At 39.6% G+C, this 21,072-nt stretch overlaps 1 protein-coding gene across 1 annotated transcript in view; it reads left to right on the top strand.

The window, feature by feature from the left end:
* Positions 1 to 4,942: 4,942 nt before the first annotated feature.
* The window catches only part of TM9SF2 (transmembrane 9 superfamily member 2), a gene marked incomplete at its 5' end in the record, with an annotated part of 56,069 nt that continues 39,939 nt past the window's right edge, over positions 4,943 to 21,072 (top strand). The window contains 3 exons of the mRNA XM_082675811.1: positions 4,943 to 5,296; positions 18,650 to 18,717; positions 20,767 to 20,860. Of these exons, the coding sequence (XP_082531937.1) occupies positions 4,943 to 5,296; positions 18,650 to 18,717; positions 20,767 to 20,860 (516 nt within the window). The remainder of the gene's footprint in view (positions 5,297 to 18,649; positions 18,718 to 20,766; positions 20,861 to 21,072) is intronic.

Raw genomic sequence — 21,072 nt, 5'->3', positions numbered from 1 at the left:
CTTATATGGTAATTCTTATGCTCCATGACATTAAGAACCTCTCAGGAATAGGAGAAAAGTCCCTGGGCGGATGGCTGGTCATTAAAACCATTTCCCTCTTGTGTCAGTAGGTATGGGGAGGAAAAAGGGGAGGATGTTAAAGTGTTCCTGTCTGCCTACAGGCTTTTTCTGTTTTGTATCAGTCTTCTAAAATGTTTAAACAAGTGGTTATTGGTAGTTGTGGTGGTTCAACAAGATTCAATAGTGAGGTTCATCCCACATGGGTATTATGTTCTAAAGTTAGTGCTCAAGGAAACATGACCACACTGTGACTCCATTGAATTGTTTTTATACAGTTACCCTTCAATCCACACTCCCCAACTCCCTCAGTCCACATTTTATTTTCAGTAAACATTCTAACCCCAAGTTACTCAAATATTTTTCTTGTGGGGGAACTTGTATATTTTGGATCATTCAGCAGCTACTTAAGAGTAATCATGGTGACAGGCCTCATATGGTTTGTTGGGCAATCATGTCCTATTTCCTGCACGCTTTCTCTTCATTTCCCTTTCTGGACATTTTTTTCTGAAAACTTTGTCCAACATTTTATTTTAGGGAACTATATACCTAGTGATACTCAGAAGTTTCAAATCAATCATTAGTCAGGAGTCCAAAGCAAAATGAACAGAATGATGCATTTATTTCTCTCAAACACAATTCACAAATGACATTCAAATCTCATTTATTTCTAGCATATTTAAAACATTCCGATGAAATAAAAAAATTGTAATCCTTGCCAAAGTTCATTTTAATAGGATTTGACCTGTAGTAAAAGACATTGTCATATTGTCTCCTGTTCTCTTCATTTATATGTATATCTATAATATATATTCAACATATTTCCATTAATACGTGTATAAAAATGTTCACTCAGGTTGTTTCACATATTAGATATATTGCTTTCATTGGTTAATACTGTCTAAATACGCTGAACTTCTTTAATGCCAATTTCCAAATCCAACACGGTATAAAAGAATTACATGGCCCTTCTCATATTGCTATGGTTTCTGGAAAATCTTATTCACTTTTTTTTTTTTTTTTTTTTTTTTTGCGGTACGCGGGCCTCTCACTGTTGTGGCCTCTCCCGTTGCGGAGCACAAGCTCCGGACTCGCAGGCTCAGCGGCCATGGCTCCCAGCTGCTCCGCAGCATGTGGGATCTTCCCGGACCGGGGCACGAACCCGTTACTGGGAGAAAGGGAGCGTCACACTCAAGGGCAGGATGGAAGCAAAACTTCATTTCTTCCTAGTTTGGAACTAGAATCCCCACTCAGCCTTTCTGCGTGGCAGCACCCAGGGTAAAAGCGCCCACAGGGAAGGGATTCCATTTTGCCGCCTGGCTGAGGAGCGCAGCGATTTTCCCACGCCAGTCCCGGGATACCTGGCAGACAGCGACGCCAGGTAACCGAGCGAACGCGGGGCCAGGCCGGATCCGGAAGTAAAGAGTTCGCTCCGCCCCGAGGCCGAGCCCCGCCCTGAGGCCCCTCCCACTAGGCCCGGCCTTGCGGGATGACGTGTCTGAACTCTGGAGGCGGAAGCGGGGAAGAGGTCGCCGGGGTAGGAGCTGGCGAGGTGCGGCTGGTTGGCCGTGCGCACGCGTGATTCGCGCAATGGGCGGACCGGATTGCGGCTGGAGTCCGGTGACCATTTTTATTGAGGAAGACTCCACTTCTCCGGGCTTTTGCTGATGCTGAGCTCGGCCGATAGGGGCGGCGGCTTGGTTTGGAAGGAAGAAGCTTAGGGACCACCCGCCCTTAGACATCCCCACTGCAGCGGGCTTGGTCTCAATGAGTGGCCGTTTGACTGCAGGCAGTCAGTCCCCCTTCTTTCCTCTGTGAATAGAGGCGGTTAAACGTATGTGGAAAACCTCAGGTTTACTTCGGCGGTGAAGTCCGCGATTCTAAATTCAGATCTAGAATTTATGGGGTCCGGCCAGTACCAGTCTTGTAGTGCTTTGCGGTTACTTGCCCTTCCTTTATGTGCTAGACGCTGCTCTAGGCTTGGGGTTGTAGAGACGAGGTCCTTACTCCCATGGGGGTTTACGTGTAAACAGGGAGTGAGACAGTAAACAAATAACCACGTTAAATCCAGGTAGTGATAAGTACTGTGGGGTGCCAGGGTTAAGCAGAAGAGTGGAATTGAGGGATTTAAAGATTTTATGAGATCGCTGTTGTCAAGAGTGGAACCTGAGAGGCTATAGCAGAAAGTACTAGTGCAAGAGAACTAAGATTTTGGCTTGGACTAGGGGGTAGTTGTGGACATGGAAAGTATTGAAAGGATTTAGTCTAGTTTAGCGGCCCAGCGAGCACAACTTGTTGAAGGACTGTATGTGGGGAGTGAGGGAAAGAGAAATTTAGGTTACCTCCCAGGTTTTTGGCCTGAGAAGCAGGTGGGCAGCGGTGCCCATTTTCTGCTTTGTGGAACACTGGAGGAGGAAAAGGTTGGGATGGGAGCGGTGAGATAGTGAAGATAAGTATTTAGTGGCACCAGGTAACTAGAAGATAGCGAACAAAAAATGTTGTCTTGCCCCTTTCCTTTCTAAATGGAGAGACCATTGCTTCCTCTTATTATGTTGGAAATCTCTATGACTTCGAGTATAGGCATATTATAAATTCTTTTCCCTGGCCCAAGTAAGTTCAACAAATATGCTAGTTGATTTGCTCGAGGGAGAAGTGACCTAGACACGATCCCACTGCTCAGGCCCCCCTCACCTGCCTACCCACCCTCACCCCCGTTTGGGTTATAAAAATGGCTGCCTTTCCTCTGCCCAGCACTTAATGTACATCCCCCCCACACACACACCCTTAAACTTCACAACAAACTAAAGAAGATGGACATCCTTTTCTCTCTACTTCCCAGTTCTCCCCTATTATCTGGGACTTGGTGTATTAACTTGCTCAAGATCCACATAACTAGATAGTAGTGTTCCAAAGCTGGAGTTCATAGTGCAAACTACCTTTGCAAGGAGGAATTCCTTCATTGTTCTGGTTACGCCACAGTATAGAACAGTGGGTCTTAGCCTTTTTTTTGCAGGGTCATAGATTCCTTTGAAAACTTAATAAATGTTATAAACTTTCCAGGGGTAAAAATGTGCACATCCCCACAAGAATTTAGATAGGATTGCACGGGTCTCCACATTTTTCTGAATTGTCCACTTAGCAAACTTGTCAATTCTTTTTTTTAAAATAACTTTATGAAAGTTTAGTTTTATTTATTTATTAAATTTATTTATTCTTGGCTGCATTGGGTCTTCGTTGCTGCACGCGGGCTTTCTCTAGTTGTGGCGAGCGGGGGCTAGTCTTCGTTGCAACGCGCAGGCTTCTCATTGTGGTGGCTTCTCTTGTGGCCGAGCACAGGCTCTAGGCTAGCGGGCTTCAGTAGTTGTGGCTCGTGGTCTCTAGAGCACAGGCTCAGTAGTTGTGGTGCTCCGGCTTAGTTGCTCTGCGGCATGTGGGATCTTCCCGGAACGGGGATCGACCCCCGTGTCCCCTGCACTGGCAAGCGGATTCTTAACTACTGCACCACCAAGGAAGTCCTGACTTGCCAATTCTTGAATTCTGAGCGGGAGGTAGTTCTGGGTTATGATTCCTTGCTTATGTACTCTAAGTTGGTGTCCTCTCTGCAGATTCGATTGAACTCTAAAGCTCAGAGGAATTGACTTTATAAAGACTGTTGCCCACCAGTCCAGTTCTACAAGGATCAAGCTATTCGCTACTGCAGTCGTGCATCAACAGTGCACCCTGAGGGGAATTCAGGATGGAGGAAAAAACAGGAATGTTCTGTGCTTTATATAGTGGCCCTGGATAAAGATGCATATCTAAGGAATAATTTCAGTGAACTCAGATTCTTGCATCTTCTCATACATACAAAAGCACTAAAACCTTTAACTTGAGATGTCTGTTCTCTGTGTTTAGCAGTAACCTTTTGATGTTGGCCTACCTGTTTTTTTCCAGCCAAAAAACTCCTATATATCCTGGCTCCTCCCTTACCTCTTCAGAACAGTTCCTCAGAGCTATCTGAGAGGTGGTCTCCTGTGCTATGGTCCTCAGTAAAGTCCCTGAATAAAATTTAACTCACATCTTTTATGTTGTGTGTTTTCCTTTGTCACGAAAAGCAAGTTTCTCCTTGAAAAATACTCAAAACGCACCACACAAACACACACAAGTACGTCTGTGCATATACAAACGGACATCGCATCACTTCAATAGGAAAAGTGACAGAAACTTGCCCAGGGATGATCATACCAGATTTCTATTTTGCTGGAACTACATTTCTCACTGGGCTCTCAGGTGTGCTCCTGTCTTCCTTTGCAAAGAAATGTCAATACTCCCTTCTCCTATTTGTCTACTCCCATTTTTCCCCTCACCTCATTTCCACTCACCTCTTTAAAGAGATCTTGTTTAGTCTATGCAAACAATCACTGTCCCACGCAAGAATGAGCCACCGCATCCAATGCTGGGAACCTGTCCGTGCACACACCTCTGAGTAGCTGTCTATTTGAAGATTTGTGGCTAGTTCCTCCCCATTGGTTTCCTTATCCTGCACTCAACCGTCTCCCAAACTTCTTCCCTCCACCAACTCAGCCTTCATTAGCAAGTACTTTTTGGAGCACCACCTCTGTAATAGGGGCTGGTGTGCCTTGGGCACTGTAGTGAGGAAACCGGGGAAAACCGGGGCAAGGCAGCAAGCACGGGGCGCTGGGCAAGTGAGACGCTCCACGACGCTCCAAGGGGGCTCTAGATCGGAATTTGGAACAGGAACGGGAGGGCTGGACCCTCTCCCGCGGCAAACACCCCAGCCGACCCGCTGAAAACCTGGCAAGTGGATTTCCTCCACTCTCCCTCCCGGAAACTCCTCAGGGCGCTTGCAGCCGCTCTCACTGAGCATGTGCAGGCGGCGCTGCGCATGCTCCGTCGAGGTCCGCTTCGGAGTCTGTTGCGGAACCCGCGGTGTCTCCTACAGCAACCGGAACTATCCGTGGCGGGGCCGGCCTGCCTCAGCTCCGGCGGACTGGTAGTCGTCGCCGAGCCTTCCCGTCCCTCCTTCCCTCTTCACACCCCGCGGCTCTGCTGCCGTTCCCCCGAAACAGCCGTTATGAGCGCGAGGCTGCCGGCGTCGTCTCCACCTCGGTGGCAGTTGCTGCTGTCGCTGCTCCTGCTGGGGGCGGCCCCGGGCCCGCGTCGGAGCGCAGCCTTCTACTTGCCCGGCCTGGCGCCAGTCAACTTCTGCGAGGAAGAAAAAAAGAGCGACGAGTGCAAGGTGGGTGCGGCCTGGCGGACCCCCCAGTGCACAGTCGGAGGAGGAAGCCTCCCTCTGCCGGAGGGGGCAGCCGGCGTCTCAGGGGAAGGGGGCGTAGCAGTGGGTGCGGTCGGGTGTCCCCAGAAACGCGTGGGGTTGGCCGCGCTGTGGGGCGCAGGCTCTGGAACGGCCTCCGTACCGGCGTAGATTCTGGCGAATTCGGCGGGCCAGGTAGCACGAGCAGGTGGGTTCAGTTTTCCCGGAACAGGGACTGTGTGTGTATGGCGCTCGCTTGGCGTTGGAGGCGTGCAGGTCAGCGAGCGTTCCACGGGCGAGTGTCCGCTCACAGCCCCGTGTCCCGCCTCCACGGAAGGGGACGGCCAGGTCTTCCAGTAACTTGTAATTTCATTGCTTCCCGTTTTCTACTTTTCTAGAACCCTGATTGGTTATGAGGACTTGTTCTTTCTAGGACTTAGGTGTTTTTACCTCACGGTTAGCAGTCGCTTCCTTGTTTGTGGGATTTAACACCCAGAACCGCGTAAACTGCATTAATAAGGAGTTGCTGTGATGGTTGAGACAGTTAATGTCTACCATTTAAGTGTAAAAAAAGAAATTTAATATGCAAAAAATATGTAAGATCCCACTAGTTTCTCCGAGATTGTTTTAAACACTTAAAAGGAGCAGACAACAGGAGAAACCGGCGTTTTCTTCCTAGGGCAGATCTTGAAAACTTTGATCTCTTACCACCTTAAACTCAAGGTTTTCAGTTTAACCACTAGTAAAAGAGACGTAGGTAGAGTAACCTGCTTTTAGGTTATTAGGTAGAGGGCAGGAAAGTATACATACACAGTTATTTTAGGTTGCTAAAACTTACCCTTTGGGGTGCAAGAAACTCTTTGAAGCCGTTAATACTTTTAACAGTTAGGATAATCGTTCAGCAAACTTTTACAATCTATAAGTAGGTTTATTTACTAAGCTTGGTTTTTTTAAGCTGGTGTTTATTTTATTACTGCTAGCTTTACAATAGTTGTGAATTTTGAGCTTATTTTAGGGCACTAAAGAAGCTATTAAACTTTTCATGGCATTTTACAGTTTCTGTTTAAAAACTTGGATTTCTAAAAATGTCTAAGGATCTTTCAGGTGTACTCACATCAACAGTTAGTGCTTGAATACTGTAACTCATACCTTGCAGTGCAAGAAATTTTCGCTCTTTGAGAGTTCTGACTGAAAGAAAATAGTGCTTCCAAGTGGAAGAGAGAGCTAGTCTCACAAGCACACAGGTTTTTCCATTAAATATTTTAGTAATCAGCCTTTAAAGCTTAGTATTTGGTCTTTAAATTTAAATTTAACAGCAATCGTATATTGTCTAACTAGTGCCTTAGACACAAAAAAGATATTCCTGTTTCCTAGGAACCTCAAAGATCATAAGCTTATGACAGATTATCAAAATCTGATATGTTATAATAGATGGCTGTCCAAAGTGCACTAAAACACAAATGAGGAAACATCTGCGGATTGGAGTCTTCAGGGAAAGCTACAGAGAGGAAGTGACATTTGAGATGGACTTCAGACATGAGTATGAGTGAAATTTACAGGTGGTGTGCTAGTTAGATAATTGTGTTTCCTCAACAGGTCCTTCTTTAGGTAGTTCCTTTTAGTTAACTTTTGATTAATTTCAGGGAGTCCTTTTGGATTTTTAGTTTTTACAAGTATAGGGATGAAACAGGCAAGACAGATCATTTTTCTGAAGTGTTTGGATTTCATCTTTGTTGCCAGCTGCTTTCACATCTTGGTCAGTGGAAACAGATCTTAGACCAGTAGAAAGAGGCACTTTTAGCAGTTTTCCCCTAGAATTTGACTAACTGGTGTAGGGAATTTGAAGTACACTTTAATATTTCTTCTCTTTGCTTCTCAAAGGAGAAAAACAGTAAACAGTTTAAATTTTCATTACTTCAATCAGGGTATTAATATTTTTTTTCTCATCCATTCCATATTTGTTAAGGAAGACAGTCTTGTCTACACTGTCAGAAAAGTTGAAAGGACTTATTTTAAAAATTGGAAGTGGGAGTTGTGAAATGGGAATAATTATTTCCAGAGATGCTTTTAGGTTAGGGAATCAGGAGTTGGATGAATTGGGTAGGTCATTGATACTATTTCTATCAGTTTTTCCATCTGTAAGATAGAGATAATCATATTTGCTTACTATATATTCCCCTTGAAAGATATTTTGCCCTTCCTGGAGGGAAAGTACAATATTTATTGTTGCAATATTATACAATATTCATAAGTGTAAAGATGAACCAAGTTTATTTTCAGCATAAGTGTAATTTATGGAGTATAGTCTTTACATATCCTGTGAAGTCCATGTCCTGTATTTAGCTCACCATGTATATTGAGAGACAATCAAAAGAACCCTGAGGATTTGGTCATTTTCTCCTCTCAAAATTATTTTATGTTCAATTTACTGGCATAGAAACAGTAGTCCAGTGAACATACAGTCATATTCATATTCCTTTAACTTCTGATTTATGATCTTCATTAGCCTTAATAAACAGTGTGACTGTGTTCTGTGCCTTTTTTTCTTTAGCTTGCTGTCATTACAGGTACATTTGAATATCAACATAGTGCACATTTTCATCGGCTATACAGTATTTCATTGTAGTATTACAATACTATGGTTTGCTGAGCTGTTTCTTGCTTGTAGGGCATCTAGATTGGTCCCGATTTTTCTATATTGTAAATAACTTTGCTAGAATGTATTTAGCAGGAATTCATTGCATATTCACAAATTACTAGGTCAAAGGCAAGAAGCAATTTTATAGCTCTATTTAATACCACCAGGTTTCTTTGAAGAAAGGTAGGTTTGATTTACAATGCCATTAGCTGAATGATTCCATGTGTCTTCACAGTATTTTATAGTTTTTATTTATCAAGTTAATAGCTATGTGATGGTACCTAAACATTTTTTAATGCTGCATTGCTTTTGAGGTTTCTCTGTCTTTCAATTCTCTTATTTGTCTTATTTTGTTAGTTTTTCAAACCACAGTATTAAAGAATTGAACCATGGTATTCCTTTCTGCTAGCATTTTCGTTTCTTAAGCTCAGGGGATAATATGTTGACTGCAGTAAGTAGAGTAAGCCTTGGTCAGAAGTGAATAGCTAAATGTGAAGTTACCTTTAGATTGAGTCTTAAGTGTGCTAAGTGGCATTCTAATGGCTGAAAACTGAAGATTAGTGAGCAGTTCACCCTTGCTGCTTTTAACTTTCAAGCAATTATGTAATGGCTTGTCAACATGAACAACTAACTATAGAAAACATTTGCCACTTTTTTACTGTTTGATGATGTGTGTGCATGGACAGATCATGTTCTTAGATGAAAGAGTAAGATTTTCTTTCCTGTCCAGTAAGGAAAATGACCAAATATACCCCCCTGGTGTTTAAAAAAAAAAAAGTTTAAATGGATTAGTTTAACAACTTTTTTATAAAAAAGAAAATCAGAATCACACTTTTAAATTTCCTTCATCAGTAGTTACTTTTAGAAGCTTTTAACAAATTCTGTGTCTATTATTTTGGGAGCAGTTGCCTATAAATATGGAATTAGTCAAATTTAAGAAAACGGTTCTAAATGTTGCTCTGAACAAACACAAGAATGAATGTATTATTTACCTGTTTTAACTTGACCATAGAGATTTTGAAGATTTTGAAATATTTAAAGAAAAAATATAATTTACATGTGTACCTAACAATATAATTGGTATATATTTATTGATATTTAGTTTCATGTTTTCATAGTTTTTTGTTTGTTTGTTTGTTTTTTGCGGTAAGCGGGCCTCTCACTGTTGTGGCCAGGCGGACTCTCAACCACTGCGCCACCAGGGAAGCCCCATAGTTTTTTTCTGGAAGAAGAGCATTGATTCTTAGCTACTGGAAAGTAATCAGTGTGTGAGGGTTACTGATATTGTTTCAGGTATGAAATCTGGCATTGGAAAGAATGACTTTGGATAAATTCACGTTCCAACGATTGTTCTTTGTTCCTGTGAAAAAGTACATGGAACTGAGTTAGAAGGTTTGCATTCAGAAATTAAATTTTCGAATAAAACTATTTTAAAACTGTGATCGTTCATTATAGTGGATGTGAGAGCTAGGATTAGGAAAGCAAGCGTTGTTGATACAGATAAAATACTGTCCTACTGCTCTCTACAAAGGGAAGCCCTTTTCAAGAGGTGTGTTCTTGAACATCTGAAACAAAACCACAGACAGGTGCTCCACATGCAGACACACCTAAGTTCTAGAAACTGGTCTGAGCTCAGTCAGCCTTAGAGCCCAGTTCCCCAAACCCCTACTTCTATTCTTCCTTGCAGTTTTCTATTGCAGTGTCCTCGTAGTAAATGTTGTACTGTAGTTAATTGTAGCTACCTAAATACACGCACTCTACAAAGCCATTGGCTATTGCCATGAAAATTAACTAAGTGTTGATGAAAGGCTTTGTAAGAAATTTGTGAAATATATTTTTCTTTGTTCTTCTTACTCTCACCTTTCATACCTATTTAGTGCCCTTTGCTAATAACAGTGATAGAAACTACAATTTGTGTACTTTATGTGTGCCAGTTATATATTAATCTTAGTTAATCCTCCAACAATCCTGTGGTTTTTAGATGGGGAAACTGAAGCTGGGTAGGATGCAGTACCCTCTCAAGCAAACATACCTCATAAGTAGCGAAGCTAAGATGCAACTCCAGGAGTGTCTGAGTCCGAAGTCTAGGCTCTTCACCACATTGGGGTACTCCTGGATCTTCTAGGCTGAGCGCCGTACCTCTTCTCCTGCCCTGTCCTGCAGATCCTGGGCTGCTTGTAATCCTGGACTTGCACAGTTATTGCAGTTACAACAAAAAGCTCTTTACCTATGTCATCAGTTTTTAACCAGTCACATTTTATGTTTATTCCTTTCTTTGATACAGTTTAAAGTTGAAATTTTATTTTTTGATGGGAGGTGGAGGAAGAACCTTAATATCTAGGAGATCAGCTTCTGGGCATTGTTGGTCAGGTAACTCGAAGCTCATGAACATCCATTTGTGAGTTCCAGCATTTCTATTGGGATTTTAAAATTATATCTGAGCTAAGGTTTTCCTTCTTTGGACTTTTTCCCACTGTGGACTTCTCCAATATTAAAGTAATGGAAGCTTCCATAGTTTTCCTTTTCTATGGCTGTACCTTGGTATCTCAGACACTTTTGTGACTAGTCACTTGCTTTGATCCTTGTACAAAGTCACATTTCTTCACTGAGATTTCTTTCTACCTTGAAAAACAGTTGTACGTGTCGGTTGGGACATACATGATGGCAGTTGTAAAAGCAGAATCAAAACAAAGGAACAAGGAAATGGGGGGAAATGCAGTACTATAGCATGGCATGCTTTGAAGTAATAAAATAGCGTGTAGTTGTGACCAAAGTTGGGATCAGAAGTAGAGTGGGCAGTTGGGGACTAGAAATAAAATTGTACATTTGGGAGGAGAAGGATTTAGAAGGGAGAGGATAGAACTCTAAATTAATTAAAAGCATTTCCGTAAAAGGTTTCTTAGAGTGGTATTGTAATCATTCTTGTTTCGTCTATGTCTTGCTTTAGAATTTACAGTCTTGCTTTAGGATTAATCTGTACCTTTCTTAAAATGGTTAATGTCACAACTTTTCATGCTTGTAATAACTCATTTTGGGACAGTTGAAAGTGGGAATGTGAAGAAAGTAACCTTTAAGGCTCTTTTGAGTCATGTAAGTGATATCTTGGAGTTGGCTATCTCCAGAAGGAGATGCACGTAATTAACTCTTGGATGGGGAATAAAGAAGATGTTTAGAATGGAAAATGACCTTAAAGTTAATCAAATATTGCTCTCTTACAGCGATTGCTATTTTAATAAGAAAACTAAATCCCACTAGCTACCCTAGGAACACATAAATAGCTTTGCCACTTTTCCCTTTTACTTCCTTGAATGTGTGCCCTATCTCCGCATCTGGATTATAAATTCTTTGAAAGGCAGCCATTCATGGGTTTTATATTATTATGGCATTCACGGTTTCTAGTACAGGACATTATGGGCTTTGAATAAATGTGTTGATTGAATGAATTTCCCATGGTTTTTCAGGGTTTTTTGTTGTGAATCTTCCTGGGTTTTCACATATATTGCAAATTCTATTTCCCCCTATTTATTACTTCTTTTGAAGTCATCTTTCCTGCTTCTAACATCTCCCACACTAAACTTTACTCTTTAGTCTTTATTTCTTATTGCTTTGATTTGGCTTCTGTCACTTCATAATATGACTAAAGTCTACTCTCATCTTTAAAGCCTTTTCTTTTTCCAACTTTTAATTGTGACAATTTTCAAAATTCAAAAAAGTTGAAAGAATAGTATAATGATCACTGTATATCCACCTAGACCCTTAGAGCCAACAGTTGTTTATGTTTTCTTCTATTTGTTTTATCTGTGTGTATATTTATATTTTTTAGGGACGAATGTCATGTTTGTAACATACTTTTGCCCTTCATGAAACCACATAAACTCACTAGCAGTCTCATTTCCTTTCTTCTTTCTTGTTTTTAACATTTGTCCTACTGTCATATTACGAGGATCTCGTAATATTATTTTTATAATACTTATAATATTTTTGAAATTTTCCTCTTTCACTATAAGGGTCAATATTTAAAAGAGTGTTGTAAATGTAGCATATTTACAAATACATTGTAAATTGTTCTATTCTGTGTTAAATTTATCAGTTTAAATTTACAATTCTTAGCATGTTTTAAATGAGATAAATATTAAATTTTCAAATTCGCACAGTTTAAAAAAGGAAGAATGAATGAAAGTGCTACAGAAATAGCCAAAATGAACTGAATATCCAAGGTGTGTTTTGATTAGTTCACCAAGCGACGGAAAAAGGTCCACAATTTAGTGGTGATATCTATGATGGACCAACTTTCCTGTAAAAGTAAGTGTGGAAAAGTGTCAGAAGAGACTGGAAGGAAGAAAAGTGGAGGACTGAGAGCAGCAAAAATTAAAAGTGGTAGCAGCAGTTGAGTTTACTCACTTTTTTGAGCCAGCAGTCCAGTTTTTGAACTTATTTGTCTTAAAGTAGAGCAAGTAATCCCTAGCTCATAAGGTTACTATGAGAATTGTGCTTGATAATTATTATCTTCCCTTTCCCTAGACTGATAGGGAAGAGGCATAAACAGTAGATCAGAAGCCACTGTCCTTAGTGTCCTTTAATGGGAGGGAGGAAGGAGGACCTCTCACAGAAACCCTCAAGGTTATCCTTATACTAATACATATTTGGATTGAGGAAGATCCAGCTTCTCTAAAATAATAGGTAATAATAGCTATCTTTATCTAGCTTATAGTTAAACATTTAACTTATAGTTATTGTGTGCCAACTATAAACCAGCTTCTATATCGTTTCTGTTTTATTATTACGTCATTTATTCCTCACATTCAAAATTACTTGCCCATAAGCACATATTTATTAGCAATAGACCTAGGATTTGAAATGAACCCAGCAGTCTGACTCTGTTCTCCCTCCAAACTGAAGTTGTGTTCTCTGTTTATATGCTGTGTGTGTTAAAATTAGTTTTGTTTTTAGGTCAAAGATAATGTGAGAAGAATTGTTTTTGAATTTTGCTGTCAATATTTTGGAAAATTTTGTGGACAGACCTTGATAATTGTAGACATCCTTAGAAATCACACAGGAAGGCTGAAACATGCTTCTTCAGTGACGTTAACATTTTTGTTACTAGGAGTAGAATTTGAAGCTACTTCACCAGATCAGGAAAAGTTGATAGATACGGTAAATTTAATGGGGAGTTGATAGTAGACAAAATGCCAAGTGTGAGAAGGATAAAAACTAATAATGTACAAATAAGAAAATAGGGAGGGAGGGTGTGTGGGTCTTTGGGCTATAGACTGAAATGGAATAAGTGTGGTAATAATCAGTTTAAATGATACTAAATTATATAATCAGAAGACTAGCATGGTGTCTAAAAGAGAAATTTTCCTGGCTTCTAGAGTTTGCTTCAGAGACTTAAAGTAGACTTAGAGGGAGCCAGTGAATTTGATGTCTAAAGTTTTGACAAGATTGTTTTTTAAAAAGGTTAAATTGGAATTTCAAGTGGTGTGGGTTAGCTTAAGGGCGAGCGGAGGTAGGGAATAAACCATGGGGAATAGTAAAAATGGAGACAGACTTCCAGAAGTCCCTGAGGCTAATTTGGATCTTAAATTTAGCAAAAAGAATGAATGTGAAATGTTTTAATTAGCTAGTAGTATTAAACTCTTGTATCAACATAATATAAAGCCACTGGGAATATACTTCCAGAAGCTCTCTTAAAGTTATATGAGAGAACAAAAGGTAGTAAATTAATTTGGTCATGGACAAGTTAAAGTATATTTGAAGAAAAAGTTAACAATTATATATTTGAGGTGATGAACTTTAAACTATCAGTTACAGAACATTGGAAAGAGATGAAGAGTGTCATTGAAGAATTTATGCTTTTGGCCAAAAAGGCTAATGAAAAGTAACAATGTCATTCTATACATATATGAAGCTTTGATGTCTATACCTTGAATTCTGCCTGTAATTCTCAGTGCTATACCTTTTAAGAAAGATGTGAGAGTAGGGCAAGGTCCCGAGAAAAGCAGCTGGCATGATCAAGGAGATAGATGATTCAAAAGATTAAGACCTTTCCGTTTTGAAAGATTAAGACTCAAAGGAGAGATGAGAGAAGTCAGAAAATGAGAATACGGTTTTCCTTCAATCTTACAATCCTATAGCTAAGAGATGTACCATGAAACTTCAGAGAGAACATCATAGGCTAAGCAAAAATTCTTGCCTCATCCATTGGGTAGAAATGGAAGAAACTTTTACCCTAAATTTATATGCTCCTCAACAGTGTCCTAAAAATTTTTTTTAAATGGCATCAAGTCTCTGAACCTTTTGCCCTGTTTTGGGTTTCCAAAGATATGAATTTAAAGAACATTGAAAAATACCTAGTAAACAGAGGTCAAGGATGAACTAGGAGTCCAGTCAAGCTTGCTGTCTGTTTTGTAGGGTCCTCAATCTAAGAACTGTGTTTACATTTTTAAGTGATTAGAAAAAAATTAGAAGAAGAAGAATATTTAGGGATGAGTGAAAATTACATGAAAATCAAATTTCAATCCCCATAAATAGTTTTATTGGGCTACAGCTGGGCTCATTCACTTATGTAATGTTTGTGGCTGCTTTTGTTCTACAACGGCAGAGACTGCTTGTCCAGCAAAGCCTAAAATATTTACTCTCTGGCCCTTTAAGAAAAAAATTTGCCAACCTCTGGGATAGACTAACATTCGAGTTATTTTTCCAAGTAAAGGGAAGATTGCAATGACTAGAGTAAAATATTAAGTATATGAAGAGGGTTTATAAAGGGTACTAAGCAGCATTTTATTCTTTTCCATTACTGTGCTGTCCCATATAGAAGCCATTAGACGCCTGTGACTATTTTTTTAAAATAAATTTATTTATTTTATTTATTTATTTTTGGCTGCATTGGGTCTTCGTTGCTGCGTGTGGGCTTTCTCTGGTTGTGGTGAGCAGGGACTACTCTTCCTTGTGGTGTGTGGGCTTCTCACTGCGGTGGCTTCCCTTGTTGCGGACCACAGGCTCTAGGCTTGCAGGCTTCAGTAGTTGTGGTTCGTGGGCTGCTCAGTAGTTTTGGCACACGGGCTTAGTTGCTCCATGGCAAGTGGGATCTTCCCGGAGCAGGGCTCGAACCCATGTCCCCTGCATTGGCAGGCGGATTCTTAACCACTGCGCTACCAGGGAAGTCCTCCTGTGACTTTTTAAATGTAAAATTAAATAAAAATTTAAATTCAGATCTTCAGCCACACTGACCACGTTTCTAGTGACTAATGGCCCCGTGTGGCTAGTGGCTACTGTATTTGACAGAGCAGATAGAGTATTTTCATTGTTTGAAGTTCTACTGGACATTGCTGCACAATAGTAAATACTTACACAGTACTTTGTGACAGGCATTGTTCTCGACTCTTCTCAAAAACCAGTTGCAACAGGAATTATTATTACCTCCATTCTACAAATGAGAAAACCAAGGCACAGGGAAGTGAAGAAACTTCCCCAAGATCACACAGCTAGTAAATGTCAGAGCCAGGATTTAAACCCAGGCAGCCTAGCTTCAGAGTCTGTGTTCTTAATCTCTTTGTACTGAGAGTAAGGAATATGCTTAATTGTGGCACAAGGGAGTTGGCTTATGTGATGAAAATGTGGATCTGTGGATTTTGACACTCAAAACATAGAAAGTTGTGTAGAGTATAATAGGTGCATTCCTCCCTAGAAAGAAATCTAAAGATGTGAACTGGATTAGCTTTTTAGGAACTTTCAGTCTTCATTAAGATACATTAAATAGGGCTTCCATGGTGGCGCAGTGGTTGAGAGTCTGCCTGCCGATGCAGGGGACACGGGTTCGTGCCCTGGTCCAGGAGGATCCCACATGCCGCGGAGCGGCTGGGCCTGTGAGCCATGGCCGCTGAGCCCGCGCATCCGGACCCTGTGCTCCGCAACGGGAGAGGCCACAATGGTGAGAGGCCCACGTACCGCAAAAAAAAAAAAAAAAAAAAAGATACATTAAATAGAGCGCTTGGATTCTGGTATATCTTCATAGCAGTGTTGACCCCTTGTAATTAGTGAAAATTATTTTGGCAGAGTAAGCTATCAACGGGGAATTTTGCCTTCACAACAGTTATATAAGTTTGTGATAATTACTCAAGCATTCTGTAAGCTTAAATACCATGTCCCATTATCTTCTTAGTCAGAAAGACCAGTGATATAGTCTTCAATATTTTGTACAAGGAGACACAGTTAAACTTTTTTTTGTGTTTGAGACAGTGTTACCATTGAGTTGAGTTGTCATTTTATTTCAGTACGGTTTTAGGGGTTTTATGTGTGTTTTCAGTACCGTGTACAAAGGCTAATGCCTTCCATTGTATATCATGAATATTGGATGGGCATTTTAGTGGATGAGCAGTGTAGTTTAGGCATTCCCTATTCTGAATATCATTAAATTTATTTGGTTTCCTTTATTTAACAAATACATAGCACTTCATGTATTCGGCATTGTTTGACATACTTTATAAATGTTAACTCATTTAATCCTCATACCTCTGTGAGGTAGTTACTGTTATCCCCATTTTGCAGATAAAGAAACTGAAGCACCCATGAGGATACTGAGATGCTAAATAATTTGACCAAGTATAAGTGGTAGAGCTGGGATTTGAACCCAGGCAAACTGGCCCCAGAGGTCTTCTTTTGCCCACTGTGTTTTGCTGTTTTTCAAATGACAGTGTATTATTAGTTTTTGTACATTGAACATTTTGTCTCACTTTTGGGGTATTAACAGGTATAGAGGACTGCTGACAGCACTAGTAAATGAGATCAAAATGGCAAATGTGGCTTTATGTTCTCCAGGTAGCCTCAGATCAGAGTCCAGAGGCAGCCATAGTGATCTAACCCTATAAAATACAGGTAAACAGCTCCTATTTAATTGTTTTTGGTTAGTACCAAAAGTACTTCAGGGCACAGATTACTTACTGACATTTTCATCTGAAGAATTCTGTATTGAGTAGCAATGAGCCCCTATTGGGAGAGTGGGTACCTGGGTACAACTTCCTTTGGAACTTCAAATATACGTTGAAGAAATCCTGGGAGCTTCAGTAGGAAGGTGTGGCTTTGAGTTAACCCATGTTTCCTAGGAAGTTGATACAGCTTTTCTCCCTCTCCTCTGTTGTTGAATTTGATTTGGTCTTTATGAATTTCTTCTCTGTTACTACCTTTGTAGTTAAGCATTCTCAAATTGATCAAAGCAGTCCTCCAGAATTAAACCGTGTTGTCATTGTCTGTCTCCTGTCTGCTTAAGAGCATGAGATTGTGTTTCTAGTACAATTGATCTAGAAATTTCTTACCTACCTGGCAACATTTCTTTTTTTTTTAATGGTCCCAGGGTGTTTAATAGCTAATTTACTATCAACAGGCATACTACAATATGTTTCTAGTCTTTTAATGAACAAGTCTGCAGTATACATTCTTATACATGATCTCTTGTGCACACATGATTTTATTCACTAGGAGTTAAGTTCTCATAAGTAGGATTGCTGGGTGGAAGAATGCATGTATTTTGCTTTCCAAAAGGCTGTAACCACTTCACATTTCAAAGAGCCACAGGTGATATAGCTTTTGAAAACTTTTAGCCAGAGTTTAGTGGTCTCATATTGAATTTAATCGCAGATGTGTCTCAAATTCATATCTCCAGATTTTTTTTTCTGAATGCCATGACTGTTTATCCTTCTACACTTAGGTATCTCAAAGGCACTTTAAACAAAACATGTCTAAAGACAAACTCACGATCTCTCCCCTCAAACCTAATCCTCTTCCAATGTCCCTTTTGTTACTTGTCAAAATCAGAAAATTAAAGCATCTCTCGTCTTTAAACTTAGGGCGTGTGTTATCTTTACTCTCACATAAAACCAATCAGTCCTATCAAATTTATTTTCAGAATATTTCTTGGATGCATCCATTTCTCTTTTTCTTCTTCTTGACAGCATTCCTTGAATGCTGTGAGAATGTTTTGTGTTTTTTTTTTAATTTATTTATTTATTTTTGGCTGCATTGGGTCTTCGTTGCTGCGCACGGGCTTTCTCTACTTGTGGCGAGCAGGGGCTACTCTTTGTTGCCGTGTGCAGGCTTCTCATTGTGGTGACTTCTCTTGCTGCGGAGCACGGGCTCTAGGCACTCGCGCTTCAGTAGTTGTGGCTTGCGGGCTCTAGAGCGCAGGCTCAGTAGTTGTGGCGCACAGTCTTAGTTGCTCCACGGCGTGTGGGATCTTCTTGGACCAGGGCTCGAACCCGTGTCCCCTGCATTGGCAGGCGGATTCTTAACCACTGCGCCACCAGGGAAGCCCCGAGAATGTTTTTTTAAAACTGTTTAAAAATAAAAATTATCTTTGTGCTGCAGAATGAAATACTGAATTTGAAAACCAGATTTTTAAAAGCAATCTATATTGATGTAGTGAGTGATACCTTATTTAATTTAAATACTTATTTAATTTTTTAGAAATTTTTAGAACTTAAAGCATTTAGAAACTATTGGAGACATTTGCAACTGAATATTATTTTATTGTAATTTAAATGCATATAAATCTACTCAGTGAATGGATTTATAAGTAATTCTTTAAAGTGAGTTGGATATCATAAAATTTCTCATTTCAAAAGTCAAATTCCTTTTTAATGCTAGGCATGACCTAAGTTTTGGTCTCTAGTTGTTTATATTCTAATTCTGTGTTTCTTCATTTTCAGGCTGAAATAGAACTATTTGTGAACAGGCTTGACTCAGTGGAATCTGTTCTTCCTTATGAATATACAGCGTAAGTTTTTCAGCTTGGTTTTTATATGAAATTTTATGACTCATCAGAATTTTGTACATTTAGAACTTTTACTTTCTCCACAGTTATGGATAAATTCATACGCATTTAAAAAATGTACAGGGCCTGAAAACATTTTTAAAAGGGATATTGTTTATTTCTAAGGTAGGGTTAAAATGTGAAATGTGATCTGTTGATGTCACTTTGCAATGCAACAGAAGCACCAACGAAAACAATGAATTCCTTTTTTTACCTGACTGGACAAATAGCCATTTTGTTTTAATTTTTTTGATTATTAAAAAACCCACATAGTTTTCAACAAAATCCATATGTCCCACATAATCAATCCCCAGAAATAACTGCTTTGTTGTCTGCCGCCTGCATTTTTTCTCTGCTTATTCTAACATACACAACCACATTTATACATTTTTTAAAAAATTTATTTATTTTTGGCTGTATTGGGTCTTCGTTGCTGTGTGTGGGCTTTCTCTAGTTGTAGCAAGCGGGGGCTACTCTTCGTTGCAGTGCGCGGGCTTCTCATTTCAGTGGCTTCTCTCATTGTGGAGCATGGGCTCTAGGCGCACGGGCTTCAGTAGTTGCAGCACGCGGGCTCAGTAGTTGTGGCTCATGAGCTTAGTTGCTCTGCGACATGTGGGATCTTCCCGGACCAGGGATCAAACCCGTGTCCCCTGCGTTGGCAGGCAGATTCTCAACCGCTGTGCCACCGGGGAAGCCCCATTTTTGTTTTAAATGAAAGCAGGTTTATATATTTTATTTGCACCTTGTTTTTCTCACTGAATCTATTTGGACATCTTTTCTATATTAATACACAGCTACCTCGGTCTTTTTAGTAGCTGTTTATTATCCCTTTGTAGAGATCATATAGAGTCTGTGTATGATTTGTTTCACTAATTCTCTATTTATGAGCATTTCATTATTTCCATTTTTTGATATTATAAAAATGCTGCATAAATATCCTTTGTTCATTTGAGCACTATATTCCATATTGGGTATAAAATATGTTCCTAAATTTTAGTTGGCTTCTAAATTTCTCTGGTATCTAAGAGTTTTGAAAGAAAATATGTTTACTGTAGAAAACACACACAAAAAGTTTGACTATCCTACAAGAATCCATGTGCCTAAACGTGTAAGAAGAGAATACAAATTTCATGAATGAATGGACCATAATTTATGTAACTTTGGAGACTTTTTCTAGTTTTTGTTTTGTTAAATCAACAAATCTCTCTCCTTAAATCTTTGTGGCTATTCTTGGGAAAACTCAGTGAATCTCTTATATCCAGTAGATGGAGAATCTTCATTTGGGGACTTCCCAGCCCCAGTTTTTTATCACCCAAGATTCATCTTCCTCTTAGGGATCTAACTGGTCTGTAGCCATCACTGTGCCGGTTTCAACCATAGTGACCATGGTGAGCACAGAACTGCCCTTTAATATTCTATAGCAAGGCTGAAATTAGGCTGTAACGTTCAAACAAAACTTTATGAAAACTTGGTTAGTAATACAAGGAAATTATAGCACAGAGAGAAGCTTACAGCTGCCTGGTTATGGCTTCTCCACAGCTCCATGTTCTCGGAGGGTCTGTCTAGCCTGCTTTTCATGTTGGCCAGTATATTGGGATGAGACAGAAACCCATGTAGTTGACACATCTTCTTGAAATGGCATTAAGTAAATATTTGAATTAGAAAGATAACAAAAGGAGGTGAGTTACGCAAAATTCCCTTGAAGACTAGGGTGTAAATAATTTTATTATTGAAATGAACAACAATAAATTATAATGTGTCAATTTTTTTAATTCTATAACTTACATCTTAATAAAAGTATTATTTAAAAATCAAAGCATTCTAAGGCATAATTTTCAGGTGTTTTTTTTGTTTGTTTTGGGGAGATGTGGTACATGGAACTTGGAGTAGGAATATATTTCTTATTCATCTACTTAGAGTGATCAGTACCTAATCTGTCCTCTAGGTTGGCTAGGGGTTTGATATCTCATTGCTGCCTTTTATGCTTAAAAACTTAAATATTCTTGCCCGCAGGTTTGATTTTTGCCAAGCATCAGAAGGAAAACGCCCATCTGAAAATCTAGGTCAGGTATTATTTGGAGAAAGAATTGAACCGTCACCATATAAGGTTTGTATTCTGTGTTATATAAAAGTTACTTAGTTGCATCTTTTTTCTTTTTTCTCCCCACCTTGTAGAAAAGCCTGTGATAACTTAGCTAAGAAGGAATTCATTTCTCTTTTGCATCCAGAAAAATTTCTTAAAGTCACAGTTTAGAAGTATCCCTCCCCTTCTCACGATATGTCATAACTGAAAGCTAGGTTCCCAGGTCTGAGCACTTT

This window comes from Grampus griseus, assembly GCF_964374135.1.
Source record: "Grampus griseus genome assembly, chromosome: 18".
NCBI classification, from domain to species: Eukaryota; Metazoa; Chordata; class Mammalia; order Artiodactyla; family Delphinidae; genus Grampus; species Grampus griseus.
Note: the sequence above shows the minus strand (reverse complement) of the source record. Positions and strands in the feature narration are given on the sequence as shown.